Below are 15,635 nucleotides of genomic sequence, written 5' to 3'. Positions count from 1 at the left end.
TTACAGCATGTGCAAATTTTAAGACCAAGCTTTTGAACTTGGGTTATCAAATGATGATTGACAGTGTGGAATATTTAATTAATAATTGGTTCTATTTACAGAATGTTTTATTGTATTATTATTATTATTATTATTATTATTATTATTATTATTATTATTATTATTATTATTTATTTGTTTGTTTGTTTGTTTGTTTGTTTATTTAGTAATATTATTCATATGTTTTTTTTTTTGTTTATTTTTTTTGTTTTTTTTTACTTTGAAACTACCTGTCATTTTGTAAACCACACTTGTCCCAGCTTGGCATTTAGGTTGTTGCATATAAGGTTATGTATGTATTAATATAAAATTTAAATAAATAAATGTTTTAATGACTTTAATAACACAGTGTAACACTTTTTTTTTTTTTTGGTTCCTGGGTAGTAAGTGTTATTTCCTAATTACTTATGCCTCAAAAGTATAGAAAATGGCTATTATTCCCCACAAACTTTGCTTTTGTGACCAGGACAGTGATATTTTGAAATTTACCTATTTTCCAGAACATTCCAGATAGATTCAGTGCTGAGTAAACTTGGAGTAACTTCTAGAACTTTCTAGAACTTTCCAGTAATATACATAGTAGTATAAATACAGGGACCTTAAGCCCACCAGTTCAGTTTAGTTCCAGCTGCCTAAGAGGATACATATCTGCATTTTTCTGAGATGGCATCAAGAGGCTGCAAGCATCCGGCAGACGCATTTTGCTATGTCTGCGGCCAATTTATCAAGACAAGAGCGAAAAAGTACTCCGTGGAAGCATCTGCTAAGATGTGTGAGGCCTAGAAGGCATATTTCGGCATGCCTGTCGGGGATCAAGACAAACCCTGGGCACCTCATTTCACCTGCGAGCACTGCAAAAAAAAAACTCTGGAAGGTAAGATGGACAATTGTTGCTTGGAATTTTATGTTATAAAATTTGTTAAAATTTTTAAAATTGTAAAAGTTTTTAATTTTAAAATGTTTTACAATTTTCAATGTTATTGAAAAAAGATATCATATATGAAAAATGTTGTGAGAATCTCTTACACATTGGTCATGGGTGAAATAAATGTATTTTTGTAGGATGGTACAGAGGGGAAAAGAGAGCCATGAAGTTCGCTATCCCAAGAATTTGGTGGGAACCCACTGACCACTCAAGCAACTGCTACTTCTGCAGGGTGGACCCTTCCAAACGTCGGACTGGCAAGAATGCACCTGCTATCATGTATCCGGACCTTCCTTCATTCATCGCCCCGGTGCCACACTGCCATGAGCTCCCCATACCCACTCCTCCGGAGAGAGAGCAGCCGTCTTTAGAAGAGAGCAGCAAGTCAGAGAGCGAGGAAGACGTTGTAGATCCAGATGACAATTTCAGAGGTGGAGCTGAGGAGAGAAACCCATACTACCCCAACCAAAAAGACCTCAACGACTTGATTAGAGATCTTGGTCTCACCAAGTCGAATACCGAGCTTTTGACGTCTAGGCTCAAGCAGTGGAACTTGTTGGATGAAAGTGTGCAAGTCGCAGATCAGAGGAAGTGTCACCAACCTTTTTCCAGCTTCTTCACCCGTCAAGATGGGCTCTGCTTCTGCCACAATGTGACCAGTCTGTTCGAGGCAATCGTAATCGCCTGTAACCAGAAATCTCGAAAAACTACTCACTTCTAAATCTTTTGTAGTCATTTTTGTATTACTTTAGTATAAATACATGTTAATTTGGATTCATATGTTGTTTTTTTCTGACTTCATGTGAACGAAAAGACACAAATTCGCCCGTTTTCTCATTGGAAATAGGTAAATTTCAAAATATCACTGTCCTGGTCTCAAAAGCAAAGTTTGTGGGGAATAATAGCCATTTTCTATACTTTTGAGGCATAAGCAATTAGGAAATAACACTTACTACCCAGGAACAAAAATTGTGTTACATAGTGTAATCAACAGCTAATAATAACTCACCTGTAACAATTGAGTTACTAATATGAAAAGTTAAAATTATTATACATGAGTTACTTGACTATAATTATTAGGGCACATTTCTGTGAAACACATCCTTTTGAATGAGGAAAGCAGTGACTGGTTTAATATGTATTGAGTTTAAAATCTCTTTTGCTATCCCTGTTTGCTGTTTTTTTTTGTTTTTTTTTTGGGGGGGGGGGGGGGGTCATACCTGACACTGCTAGAGAGGATCATTCCAAAAAGTGGAAAAGGGGAAAGTGTCCTGTTACTGTATGATGGAAGCTGATCCCTGTAGAAGGGAGACAACCAAGTGCTTAAGAGCAGAAGCCTGTCTTTTAAAAATATATGCCAGGGTATGCCTAAGACAGTTTCCTAGATCACTGCATATATATTTACTATCTAAGTTGTTTTTACCTTTAACCCATTAAGTACCTTTTTTTTCTTTGAATAAATCAGAACACAAACCGTATTCATGTAATTTGATATGCTACATTGAGACTTAACAAAAGTACATTTTCATAACAATATAGTTAAAGAGAACATTTAAATAACAGGTAGATGCCAGTTAAAACTGCTCCAAAAAAAGTCACACTTAATGGAACTGCCATATATTATATTATTATTAGTTTATTTAGCAGATGCCTTTATCCAAGGCAACTTACAGAGACCAGGGTGCATGAACTACGCATCAGCTGCAGAGTCACTTACAACAACATATCAAAAGACGGAGCACAAGGAGGTTAAGTGACTTGCTCAGGGTCACACAATGAGTCAGTGGCTGAGCTGGAATTTGAAGCAGGGATGCTTCTAGTTTCAAGCCCTTTTCTTTAACCACTGGACCTCCACAGATTATACTTGCAGAAATCGGTTTGTCTATTGCCAAATTCTTATCTTTTCAATGTGTCAAATTCTATGTAGGCCCAGTGTTCATTTTGAGGTTATTTTTTCAAACTCTGCATTCATTTTAGAATTTTTTTGCTAACTCTTTATATACCACAATGCTTTGCGCGCAGTGAGACGGAAGTCTCCATTGAAATTCAGCGGAGTCGAGTATCTTGTTATCTTTTGAAACGCCTGTCTAAATATTATTGGCTGAAGCAGTTTTGAGTGAGGCTGGATTTTCATTGTTAAAATATTACTGTGTGCTCCCATTGGCTAGAAAGGTTGCAGTGTTTTCGGCACAGTGCGAGATTGACAGTTGTTGGAAGTTTGTCTGGTTGATTGGAAATTTGCACGTCCGTACAGCCTTTCGTATTAATGAATTGACAAATTAATTAGATTAATTAACAAATACATTTATGAATTACTGTATGAATTGGCAAATGTATGGACGAATTGCTGGACAAATTGACCAATTCACGAATTGACAAACAAATTGACAAACAAATTGTCAAACTAACTGCCGGATATTTTTGGCATATGTGCAAATATTATTATTATTATTTTTTTAAATCATAACACTTGCACATGTACAATACTTAATCTGTCCCAATAATTAATTTTAAAAATATACACTACCGGTCAAAAGTTTTAGAACACCCCCATTTTTCCAGTTTTTATTGAAATTTAAGCAGTTCAAGTCCAGTGAATAACCTGAAATGGTACAAAGGTAAGAGGTAAACTGCCAGAGGTTAAAAAAAAAGTTTAGGTTACCAAAAACTGAAAAATAATGTACATTTCAGAGTTATACAAAAAGGCCTTTTTCAGGGAACAAGTAATGGGTTAACAACTTACAGCTGTTCTGCAGCAATGGAAGTAAATTAAGCCTTGAAAGTTGATGCTAACAATTCCTACAGGTGTCCCAACTTTTGTTGATTACTTACAAACCCTCTGTCTGTATAAAAGCAGTGTTGGAACAGACTGTGTTACTACACCCTCTTAAGCATTATTTGGATAGTATTGTACTGCAGGAAGTAGTATATTGCTCTCATAATGGCGACAAAAAGGCAATTAACAAAGGAAGACAGACAGACCATTATAACCCTTAAAAGTGTAGGTCTTTCCTTTAGAGAAATTGCAAAGAAAGCCAAGGTGTCAGTGAGTACAGATTCCTACACCATCAAAAGGCACTTGGAAACTGGAGGAAACTCTGACAGGAAGAGGTCTGGCAGACCCAAAGCCACAACAGAATCAGAAGACAAGTTTCTGAGAGTCAACAGCTTGCATGATAGGCGGCTCACAGGACAACAGCTTTAAGCACAGCTTAACACTGGTCGAAGTAAGCAAGTCTCAGTTTCAACTGTGAAGAGAAGACATCGAGCTGCAGGTTTGACAGGTTGAGTGGCAGTAAGAAAGCCATTGCTAAGATGGCAAAATAAGAAAAAGAGGCTTGCCTGGGCCATGAAGCACCGCCAGTGGACTACTGAAGACTGGAAGAAGGTCTTATGGACCGATGAATCAAAATTTGAAATCTTCGGTTCATCACGGAGGGTTTTTGTACGTCGTCGAGTAGGCGAAGGGATGGTTCCTCGGTGTGTGACACCAACTGTCAAACATGGAGGAGGAAGCGTGATGGTCTGGGGCTCTTTTGCTGGATCCAGAGTCGGCGACTTGCACAGAGTGAGTGGCACCCTGAACCAAAACTGCTACCACAGCATTTTGCAGCGCCATGCAATACCCTCTGGTATACGCCTAGTTGGTCAGGGGTTCATCCTACAGCAAGATAATGACCCAAAACATACTTCCAGGCTATGTCAGAACTACCTTAGAAGAAAAGAACAAGACGGTAGGCTTCAAATCATGGAATGGCCAGCACAGTCTCCAGACTTAAACCCCACCGAGCTGGTTTGGGATGAACTGGACAGAAGGGTGAAAGCAAAGCAACCTACAAGTGCAACACATTTGTGGGAACTTCTGCAACAGTGTTGGGAAGAACTTTCCAAACAATATTTGATTTCCATTGTAGAAAGAATGCCATGAGTGTGTTCGGCTATTATATCTGCAAAAGGTGGCTACTTTGATGAGTCAAACATTTAGATTACATTTTGTTAAACAAAACGATTCCATGATTTCTGTTTTATCTCCAATTGTTTATTTGTTCTATGCTTTAATTTCAGAGTACATTGAGACATTAAACTGCGTAAATTTCAATAAAAACTGGAAAAATTGAGGTGTTCTAAAACTTTTGACCGGTAGTGTATATCTAAATAAATAATTACATATAAATAATAAAATGATACACTTTGGAAAACCACTGTGATGCATCAGAGAGGAAACAGAAACATATCTTTGTATTCTGTATTCCTTTCAGACCACCTTGGTAATTACATGTTAGGAGCTATAAATCAAATGTAGAAACTGTCACTGCCAAGAAGGGCTGCATTTCCAGCTTTGAAAACAAATGGGAGGCACATGGCTCATCTGGTTAAGACATAAAACTCAATGGTACAGAAGCTTAGAAAATCAAATTACCTTCTTTCCTACGCTGCAACCCCACAGGACAAAGGTAATAATAGAGACCTGGCAGCACGTGCAGCCTCTTTGTCTTTCTGTGGGCACCTCTCTCAAAGAACACATTCACAGTTCAAACCTAAATGTCAGTTTGAATAGGAAATGATGGGATGAAAATGAAAAGAACAGCAACTTCACAGTAGCAGATGTCCACTTGTTCAAGTTTTTAAGTTTAACAGACTTGTGCCCCCAAAGTCTCTGCCAAATACTCTTTAATTTAGATTTTTTTCATTCTCTTTTCTGTTTTGAAGTTTCTGTGCAGCTGTTTTGTCAGATTTGCACAAATACAAAAGTAATTAGTGTTTAAGGATTAAGGGTCTATTAAGTGTAGATTACAACTGATATGTTTCCTCACAATAGTAACAGATTATTCTAAAGAGGGCAACTGTTTGTTAAACTTTTCAAGGGTTATTAGTGCTGAATGTTTTTGGTTTTGTTTTTTTGGTTGTTTTCCAGTTTAACCTTGAAACCAACTGAACACAAAGCAACTCTCAGTTGGCACCTTTTTAACAACTACTAGACATTTTCCAATCACTTTTACCCCTTTGTGAAAAGTTTAAGCAATAACATAAAAACAATTAGGATTTTAGCAGCTTGGTTAAACTGCTTGGAATAAATAAGTAAATAAACAGTGCCCTGAATATTGCTTCTTGTTTCAAGGCCAACATTATAGGAAATAGCCTACAAGAACCAACACCACACCTATGATATCTCTATTTATTTATACAAAGCCTTTTCACTGGTACTTTATTTTGATTAATTATTATTTGTAAAAAATAATCCATTAAGACTAGCGTCTCATTTCTAAGGGGGTCCTGTGGATAGTGTATTTAAATACCAGGATTCTCAGTCACTTTGGTCCAACACAGACCCCTGCAGGTTGATACAGGAGGGCAGTAACTCCAGGCTTCCCCCAAAGCCACAAACTATTGATGCCTGCTATTGCTTCTTGTGCTGGTTCAAAGTGTACAGTAATGTTACACATTAATGGTGAAACTACTTCCATAGTAAATATTTAAAAATAGCAATAACAGCCCATTTAGCAATATCTAATTTCATTGAAACCCTGATTAACAGGTGTTACATTGGCAGCTGGCCTTGTCTCTATGGTAAAAGAATAAAAAGCCACTGTTTACCAGTGTGTTATTGCAATGAAACCACAAATAATGTGTTCTTACCTTCCCAACTTAGTCAACTACCAGAATGTAATGCCCTGTAATATGCCCTGTAGTTTGGTTGCTGGTCTCAACAAGGATCAATGTTATGATAGAATTATTCTCATAATTATAAAAGGGATCAGTAATTTCAAAAAGTAGGTTTAGGATCAAAAAGTTTATTCTTCTTTAGGATACAAACATTTTGGCTAATGCTTTAGTCTGTCTTAATCAGATATCAAAAGGGGGTGGGGGGGGGGAAGTTGCCACTTAACACTAGGAAAGATATTACAGTATTAATTTGTTTAGAAAGAGCACAGCTTAGGGTTACTGTCTACCCCTCCACAAAAAACGAAGAATGCACAATTTTCTCTGAAATAACTTGAAACTGACAAAAGTAATTGGCATCCACCATTGTTTATTCCATATTTAATAGAAATCAGACTTTGCTTTTGATTTTTTATTCAACATAATATTGTAAATAAGAAAACAAATGAAAATGGCATGGACAAAAATGACGGGACCGCTAACCTAATATTTTGTTGCACAATCTTTAGAGGCAATCACTGCAATCAAACGTTTTCTGTAGCTCTCAATGAGACTTCTGCACCTGTTAACAGGTAGTTTGGCCCACTCTTCCTGAGCAAACTGCTCCAGCTGTCTTAGGTTTGATGGGTGCCTTCTCCAGACTGCACGTTTCAGCTCTTTCCGTAGATGTTCGATAGGATTCAGATCAGGACTCATAGAAGGCCACTTCAGAATAGTCCAATGTTTTGTTCTTATCCATTCTTGGGTGTTTTTAGCTGTGTGTTTTTGGTCATTATCCTGTTGGAGGACCCATGACCTGCGACTGAGACAGAGCTTTCTGACACTGGGCAGTACGTTTCGCTCCAGAATGCCTTGATAGTCTTGAGATTTCATTGTGCCCTGCACAGATTCAAGGCATCCTGTGCCAGGCGCAGCAAAGCAGCCCCAAAACATAACCGAGCCTCCTCCATGTTTCATTGTAGGTATGGTGTTCTTTTCTTTGAAAGCTTCATTTTTTCGTCTGTGAACATAGAGCTGATGTGACTTGCCAAAAAGCTCCAGTTTTGACTCATCTGTCCAAAGGACATTCTCCCAGAAGGATTGTGGCTTGTCAATATGCATTTTAGCAAATTCCAGTCTGGCTTTTTTATGTTTTTCTTTCAAAAGTGGAGTCCTCCTGGGTCTTCTTCCATGGAGCCCACTTTCGCTCAAAAAGCGACGGATGGTGCGATCAAAAACTGACATACCTTCACCTTGGAGTTCAGCTTGTATCTCTTTGGCAGTTGTCCTTGGTTCTTTTTCTACCATTCGCACTATCCTTCTGTTCAATCTGGTGTCGATTTTCCTCTTGCAGCCGCGCCCAGGGAGGTTGGCTACAGTTCCATGGACCTAAACTTCTTAATAATATTTGCAACTGTTGTCACAGGAACATCAAGCTGCTTGGAGATGGTCTTGTAGCCTTTACCTTTACCATGCTTGTCTATTATTTTCTTTCTGATCTCCTCAGACAACTCTCTCCTTTGCTTTCTCTGGTCCATGTTCAGTGTGGTGCACACAATGATACCAAACAGCACAGTGACTACTTTTCTCCATTTAAACAAGCTGAATGACTGATTACAAGATTGGAGACATGTGTGATACTAATTAAAGAAACTAATTAGTTTGAAATATCACTATAATCCAATTATTTATTATCTTTTCTAAGGGGTACCAACAAATGTGTCCAGGCCATTTTTGAATATCTTTGTAGAATAAGCAATAATTCATCTCTTTTCACAGCTTCTTTGCTTTATTCTATGACATACCAAAGGCATGCAAGTATACATGATAAAATAGCTTTTAATTTCATCACTTTTCAGGAGGAATGAAGCATTATTTCAATGAGCTGTTAGGGTACCAACAAATTTGAGCACGTCTGTATGTCTCTTTAATGTCTTGCATTACCCTCTTTCAACATAAGGGTTTTGGTATTTTGTATTCAGGTTTTATTGGTCATTAATCGAATAGGGGCATGCAACTGAGCTATCTACACATATTTTTTCCACAGGGGTACAGTAAATGCATAATGGGCTAATGTTTTAGATTACTTTGGAAAAAGGTTGCATGAATTCTGAAGTTTCAATCATTCATTTCAACACAGTATCCTTCAACTATGCCATTATGTATGTTTTTTTGGAAACAGAATCAAGCCTAAATGAGCTGGTGCCACAATTTTTATCATTATAAAGAGATTAATGCAATTTCTTAATACAAACAACTACTCACATGTGAGATAAGGGGGAGAAAGCAGAACACATAAGAAAAGGACATTTCTCAACCTTACAATATGTCTTAAATGTATGTTCTTTCTAACTAGTCTGCAGCCTTTTCCCTTCACAGCATTTTAATTTCATTTGTTTTTCTGTTTTTTAATATGATCTAATATGATGATGGGGTGACTCCAAGGAAGAAATACACCTGCAAGCAAGCAATCTTGTAAAACAATTTCAGATCTCATTCTTGTCGTTTCATTTTACCATAAGGACTCGTATGGCTGCATACAAAATTGTTTAGCACACCTTGGCGTATACATGAAGAACTCCAGGGATAAATCATAATTTCCTTTAGTAGTTTTGTATTGTGCAATTGATCTGATAAAAAGTGGAATGCACTTGTCTGGAAAGATTAACTTGGTGGCTGTGGGGCACTGACATCGTTTACCAGCAGCTGCACATTCTTTTTGATAACAAAACAATCTCCGCAAGAAACGTTCTTCAACTTAACTTCAAAACGCTATGGCAATGGTTTTAAAGATAAAAAATCTTTAACCAAGTTAGTCAGTTTTGCTATGAAATGCTTATCTCTCTGGTTTCAATTATTCAGCATTGCTCACTCCACATTCCCAAAATTCGGAGCGGAGATTTTCAAGATAAAGAGATTCAGAGACAAATTTGATAATTATTGTGACGTGTGTCACCAAAGTGCTGTAATGAGTAAAGTACACTAATGCCAATATTCTGGAGGTAAACTAGCCAAACTGAAAAAAACCACAATGGGCAAAGGCATTGTTTAAAAGAGGAATGCAGCCATTTATAAGGCTACAAGCTGATTCTTACAGAAAGCGTAGAAGAAACTGAACTGCTCCTTACTGCAGCTAAGTGGATATCTACAGTAGTTTTGTCTGGCATTGTGTTTCAACTTGCTACAAAATAGGGCCTAATAGCTTTAACTCAAGTAGAAATTCTTAAAGGGTTAAAATGTGCTGTTAAAATATAAAGAGGGAAACAAATACAGCAAACCTGTCTCTACAATAACAAGCAGTCACCTAGCCAGCAGTGTTATAATCTGTAACAGAAACTATACATAGGGAAAAAATGATTATCTTGACAATAGAAACTAAAAAAAATACTTAAATATATAGTACATAGTTTGAGTTGTTTTTCACTATATGAAACTCGTACCAGCTTGAGTGAAAGAGCAGCTCCTTTAGCTAATCTGCTTGAGCCAAGCCTGTTGAGCCGAGATTGCAAGATTGCAGCAGCTACCAGTGGACACACAATTATTGCTGCAGAAAGCACTAAAAGTATCCTTTAATAAAGAAAGACCCATGCATCTGTCCACACTCAAACTTGTACAGAAATGTAACATTTTATTCCACTCCACTACAAAAGTTATAGTAATTTGTGAACTATGTTACAGATTCAAAATATACACAATATACAAGTAAGAAAGCGACACTGGTTTTGACACGAGTAGTTTACAATGTAGATGCTTTCTCACCAGGGCCTGCAAATGATTCTTATAAATTGATGGATACAGAACATGCCAAAGTACTTGAAATGTGTTTAGGAAATGGCCCTTTTTCAAGGAAAAGGCTTTTATTTGTAAACTGCCGTAACTGAGGGAAATGTTTCATTTGCAAATAAAAGCTGCATTTCATTAACCTGCAATCATTCTATTAATACTGATAAAACGCATTAATAAAGTGTTGAATGAAAAATCTGTGCTACAAAAATTGGAATTTGAAATGCTGATTATGCATACATTAGACTTAAATAAATAAATACATTTACTGCATAGGCAGTATATATATATATATATATATATATATATATATATATATATATATATATATATATATATATTATTCTAGTCTATTTATACAAACCAAAAAACCCTATCAACAAGGTTGTCAACTGGGACCAGGACAAGAAAGACCGTGGTGGGGACTGCAGAGGTCTCAAAACTACTCTGCTGGACATTCAAAACTCCAATTCTCACACATGTTGGGACTCATTTCCACAGACTGTATGAATTAAAGGTATGGATGTGTGAATGATCACTTCTCATTCCTTGTCAGACATTTGGGGAATCTGTTTAAATGTTCCACAATAAATAACCAAATCAGCCTTCTTTTTTGGTGGAGCACTGTGTGTTTGCGATCAAATCCATCAAAATACAGTAGACTTCATTTAGTTTGTTATGCACAATTGCTGTAAGTGAAACATCTTCCCCTTAATCCTGTAGCAACATATTCCTTTCACTACTGCAGTAGTAGTAGTCTTTTTATACTAACATATGGCAGCCAGAATGCCACCCGCTCTGCACCATAACATTTTATTTGCATGACCTGTCAATATATTGTCTTTGAGATATTCAGACTGCGCAAAGGCCAGGACTTCAACAAGATGAAAGACTCATTTATATGTACCGTGGTGCCCAAGAGTAACTTTTAAATGCATGTTGATATTATTACCAATTAGGAAATGTGGATATCTTCAGTATGACAATGTAAGACAATTTTATCTCAAAACGTGTAGTTTTCTAGTACGCTTGAAATATGAATGTATAAAATATACTTTTGAAAACATTGTTTTCTTTCATTTCCTCCTAATTTGTTCAGAACTATGAAAATACTGCATGCAGCCACTGTTTGTGGGTTAATGCACAGTTCAATGCTACATATTAAAAAGGCCAATACATTTTCAGGGTTGTTAAATGTGTTTAGCAAGGTTAGCAAGAATTATATATTCTGTGGTGGTTTACTGTAAAAACAAAATCAATTTTGAATTGGAATGGTATATGATTTTCTACATGACATATACATTTCCTTTTTTAAAATAAAATAATCCATATTTTACAAATGGTAAAATCAGAGATTTTGCTATCAAATAAATAAGCAAGGTGATTCTCTAAAGGACTTTTCAGTGACAAACCAACTGATGTTGGTATAGGGGCTAGATGTGTGACACATGCACGATGCACGATGCACTCTATGACAATATCAAATGGAAATTAATATGGAAGTATTCTTTGAATGAATAGTGATGTACCAGGGACATGCGAGTATGTTAAGAATGAGAGGTTATACTTTTGAATGGGTGGGAAAGCCCACAACTGCTGAAGAAACACAGGATTATAAAAATACAATATACTTTATAAAAATAGCCTTTCCTTGTTTATAGTGCCTTTCAGTATATTTATTATCATTTTATTAATATCTGATGAGTCTTTTCTGCCTTGGGCTCTCATGTCCTGGAAGAGAAGTTGATACTGGAGACCATTTTCTCAATCTTCTCTTCGTTCCTTAAGATGTTGGCCTTTGCAGCACAGATTTTGTCCTGCTGGTCCTTGATTAGCTGCTCCAGCTCCACCAGCTCAGCTTTGAGGGGCTCCACAGCATTGTCTGTTATTCTGTGGGGAAAAAATACAACTTGCATTATGACTGAACACAGATTCAATACAACTTCCAGACACTTTACAGGTATGGCCAAAAGTTTTACATCACCTTGAATTAACTAATTTTGCTTCAGAAAGTCTAATGAAACCTGCTGAATAATGTTACGTTAATATATTGAATTGCATACCACTTTGTAGGTTTCTATATACTTAACTGTGACATTTTGAAATCTAACATGAAATACTGTACTAGTTATGGCTACCGGTAGACTATTCTAGTTTCTTTGATTACATAATGTAAAATAAAATATCTAAATTATGTTCATACATTTTTTTTTTTTTTTAATGATGTCTCAATCCTAAAATTCTAGGTGATGCAAAACTTTTGGCCATAGCTGTATGTTTAATAGTGGATTCTGAGTACAATATCTGTTTCGTCATTTATATGAAGTTAATATGTTCTATGTAGGCTATTTCTTATTTTAAAAGACATCATTTTGCACAATTGTAGCAGCTAGAAACACTCAGTTTGGAGGTAATTTTGTCCAACCTGCACAACAGAACATCTCTGAAACAAGAAGAGACACCCTTCCCATGACATATTAACTTAGAATGTTAACAGGTGTTTTTAATATTTTATATGAGCCCCTAATTTAAAACCTGTGGACAGTTTGGTTGAATTTTGCAACAGAATGTGGACATATTTCTTAATATTTTTGAGTCCATGAAACACAAGACAACTTTTGGGAAACCTTTCTTGCAACTTATGAAGCAACACATTCAACTTTTTAAGCAATTCTCGCCATGAGAATAATTTAAGCCGCAATATGTAAAGAATCTTGATTTGTGGTGCTTTGTAAATATTGCTTGAAAATGTTCCTGGCAACTAGTTGCTTAAAATGCTGCCAGAAAAACAGCCATATGTTACTAGACTTTAAGGTATTTGGCATTTAAAGAAAATTAATCATTTTGTGAATGGATTTGGCTTTAGATGAGTCAAACACAAAAAAAGATGGATAGAAGATTTTGGGTACTGTTACCCAATAAAATAACATTGTCTGCAAAACAGCCACACTGAATTCTTCAATGTTTTAGTTAATGCTATTTATTCCGTAAATCTTACCTGCTGTGCACTCAGTCACTTTATAGGAAACATGTATTTTATTTTAAAACCTGCTATCTGGGTTAAAGAACTATACAGTTTGCATGTCATGCTTTCAGATAGTGTTGCACTTCTTTGGTCCTTTCACTTTAAGGGTGAAATTGTCTCCACCACTGACTTTCCCTCTTGAATGACATGCTTTGAGCCAGTAACAGGCTTCAACCCAGAGTCTAACAGATTTCCTGAGAGAAAAGCATGGAAACTGAACTGAGTAACAGATTTCATGTTTTAAATTGAAAATACATGTTTGCTATAATGTGCTTTTTGAAAACTGCAATATTTAATGGAAGTGAAAAACAGGTAAGATTTAAGGAATTATTGACTTATCTACAGTGACTTTAAATTAGGTATTGTAAAAATCCAGTTTGTACAGATACCGGTAAATAAATCACTCAATGTACTCATAACAGTTATCTCCTTGCTTTTTCTAGAATCATAATTTGAATTATATTAATGTTACCAATTTTTGTACTATCCCTACACGGAATGGAACTTGTAATCTCACTCAGATTGGTTTGAATGGTATTGTTCTTGTAATCACACTCAGATTGGCTTGTATTCTATTGTTGTTTGTAATCACTCAGATTGGCTTGTATTCTATTGTTCTTGTATTCTCCCTACCGCTGCTCCTTGATCAGTGCTGCTGCATGCTCTGCATTCTCGCTGCGCCACATCTGCAGCTCCTTCTTCATGGAGTCCATGTCCTCCTGAATGTAGTCCATGATCTTCCCCAGCGGGAGGGCACTACGACACACTGTCTGGATTGAGGACCTCAGCTTTTCAATCTCCCTGGAGACTAAGTCACGCTCTTTTCTTTTTGTTGCCTCCGATACAATTGTTGTATCCTGATGAAAACAAGAAATAAAAGTCAAGTCCCCCGCACTCTCACTAGTGGTACATCTAGGTTCCCATGTGAGCATGACTAAACCTTTAAATTGAAAGTTAAGTGTGTCAAATAAACATTGTCATTCACTGATTTATCTAAAATAACTATATATTGCATGCGCATGACAGAATAATACAGATTGCTAAAAGTCTAAACTCTACTGTATTTATTTTTGTGGGTTGTAGAATAGAATACATACGGGTCAAGTGCAAAGAATTATAATGGTATAAAACAAGCAAAAAACAACTTTGCTGCCTGAAGGATTGGTCAAATTATTGAGTAGTTTATTGCTACCTTTATACCATTACAATTATTCCTCTCTGAAAACATAACTGTACTTGCTTAAAAAAAGGTACATTGTTGGTTAAAAAATTAAACCGTATTATCTGCAAAGCTTTGATTTTTGATGAACAATAAGACCCTTTAAATGTATAAATACAGAAAATAGCTTTCTTTTCCTCCCTCTGGTCTCTTTGGTATGGCGCTTGTGTCAAACTCTACAACGTCACCTTTCACCCCAGAATGCTATGGCCTCCCTGTGTGCACAAGCTCCCCAATGTTTAGTCAGCTGTGTGGGCCGTGCAGGGAATACTGCCAAACTCAGCCTCATGCTCTGTCACCACAAAGGAACACACATATACAATCCTTTGAAAAACAAAAACAAAAAAAAATTCCAGACTTCTATTTATTTACTTTTGTATCTGGATGCGTCAGTGAAAGTAGTAGCATTACGGCATTTTGCACCTAATAATACAAGCTTCCCTAAAAATGAAACACTTTCAATTCACCCTCAGTCTTCCCTATCAGTACGGCTAAAAACACCTGCTAGAGGGAGCTTCACTGCTCATTCAAACACTTGCTGTGCTGAAGCCATTGAAGAACATGGCACTTCTCATCTACTGTTACCGCCTTGTGTGGTCTTTAAAGTTTTATTTTTGTTCTCAATAAAACGGCGCATTGTGGATATTTAAATATTTAATTCAAGATTAGATAAAGGTGTTTGTTATTTTTTATAGTACATCTCAATCCCTACAAGTATGGTGAATTTAATGAAAATCTTTCTTCATTTACTATACTTTTAGCATCTTCTTAACTAAGAGAACAAGAACAATATGTTTTGACCGCCTATCTCTTCTAATATAGTGCTTAGGACTGTCCAGAATAGCACTGAAAAAACAGGTAGCTGTGGAAGTAGCCTAGATTTTCCCCATACAGTTTTCCTCTATCCTTTATTCGAAGTTGGCCGGAGTAACTACTGTGACTCTGTGGTAAGGATGATGTGTGTGGTGACATCAGACCAGGAAGAAACAGCACCGTGAGGTAAT

The 15,635-nt window shown here is 36.4% G+C and overlaps 1 protein-coding gene across 9 annotated transcripts in view; it reads right to left on the bottom strand.

Annotated features, from left to right (window-relative positions):
* Positions 1 to 10,212: 10,212 nt before the first annotated feature.
* Positions 10,213 to 15,635, bottom strand: part of LOC117426171 (TRAF3-interacting protein 1-like) — a 44,396-nt gene continuing 38,973 nt past the window's right edge. For all 9 annotated transcript variants that reach the window (XM_034043520.3, XM_034043523.3, XM_059033453.1 and 6 more), the window contains 2 exons: positions 14,046 to 14,269; positions 10,213 to 12,277 (listed from right to left, as the gene is read on the bottom strand). In XM_034043520.3, the coding sequence (XP_033899411.1) occupies positions 12,112 to 12,277; positions 14,046 to 14,269 (390 nt within the window). In that variant the 3' untranslated portion in view covers positions 10,213 to 12,111. The remainder of the gene's footprint in view (positions 12,278 to 14,045; positions 14,270 to 15,635) is intronic.

The sequence above is a fragment of the Acipenser ruthenus genome, chromosome 11 (genome assembly GCF_902713425.1).
Source record: "Acipenser ruthenus chromosome 11, fAciRut3.2 maternal haplotype, whole genome shotgun sequence".
In the NCBI taxonomy this organism is placed as follows: domain Eukaryota; kingdom Metazoa; phylum Chordata; class Actinopteri; order Acipenseriformes; family Acipenseridae; genus Acipenser; species Acipenser ruthenus.
The sequence above is the reverse complement of the archived record's forward strand: the minus strand, read 5'-3'. Positions and strand labels throughout refer to the sequence as shown.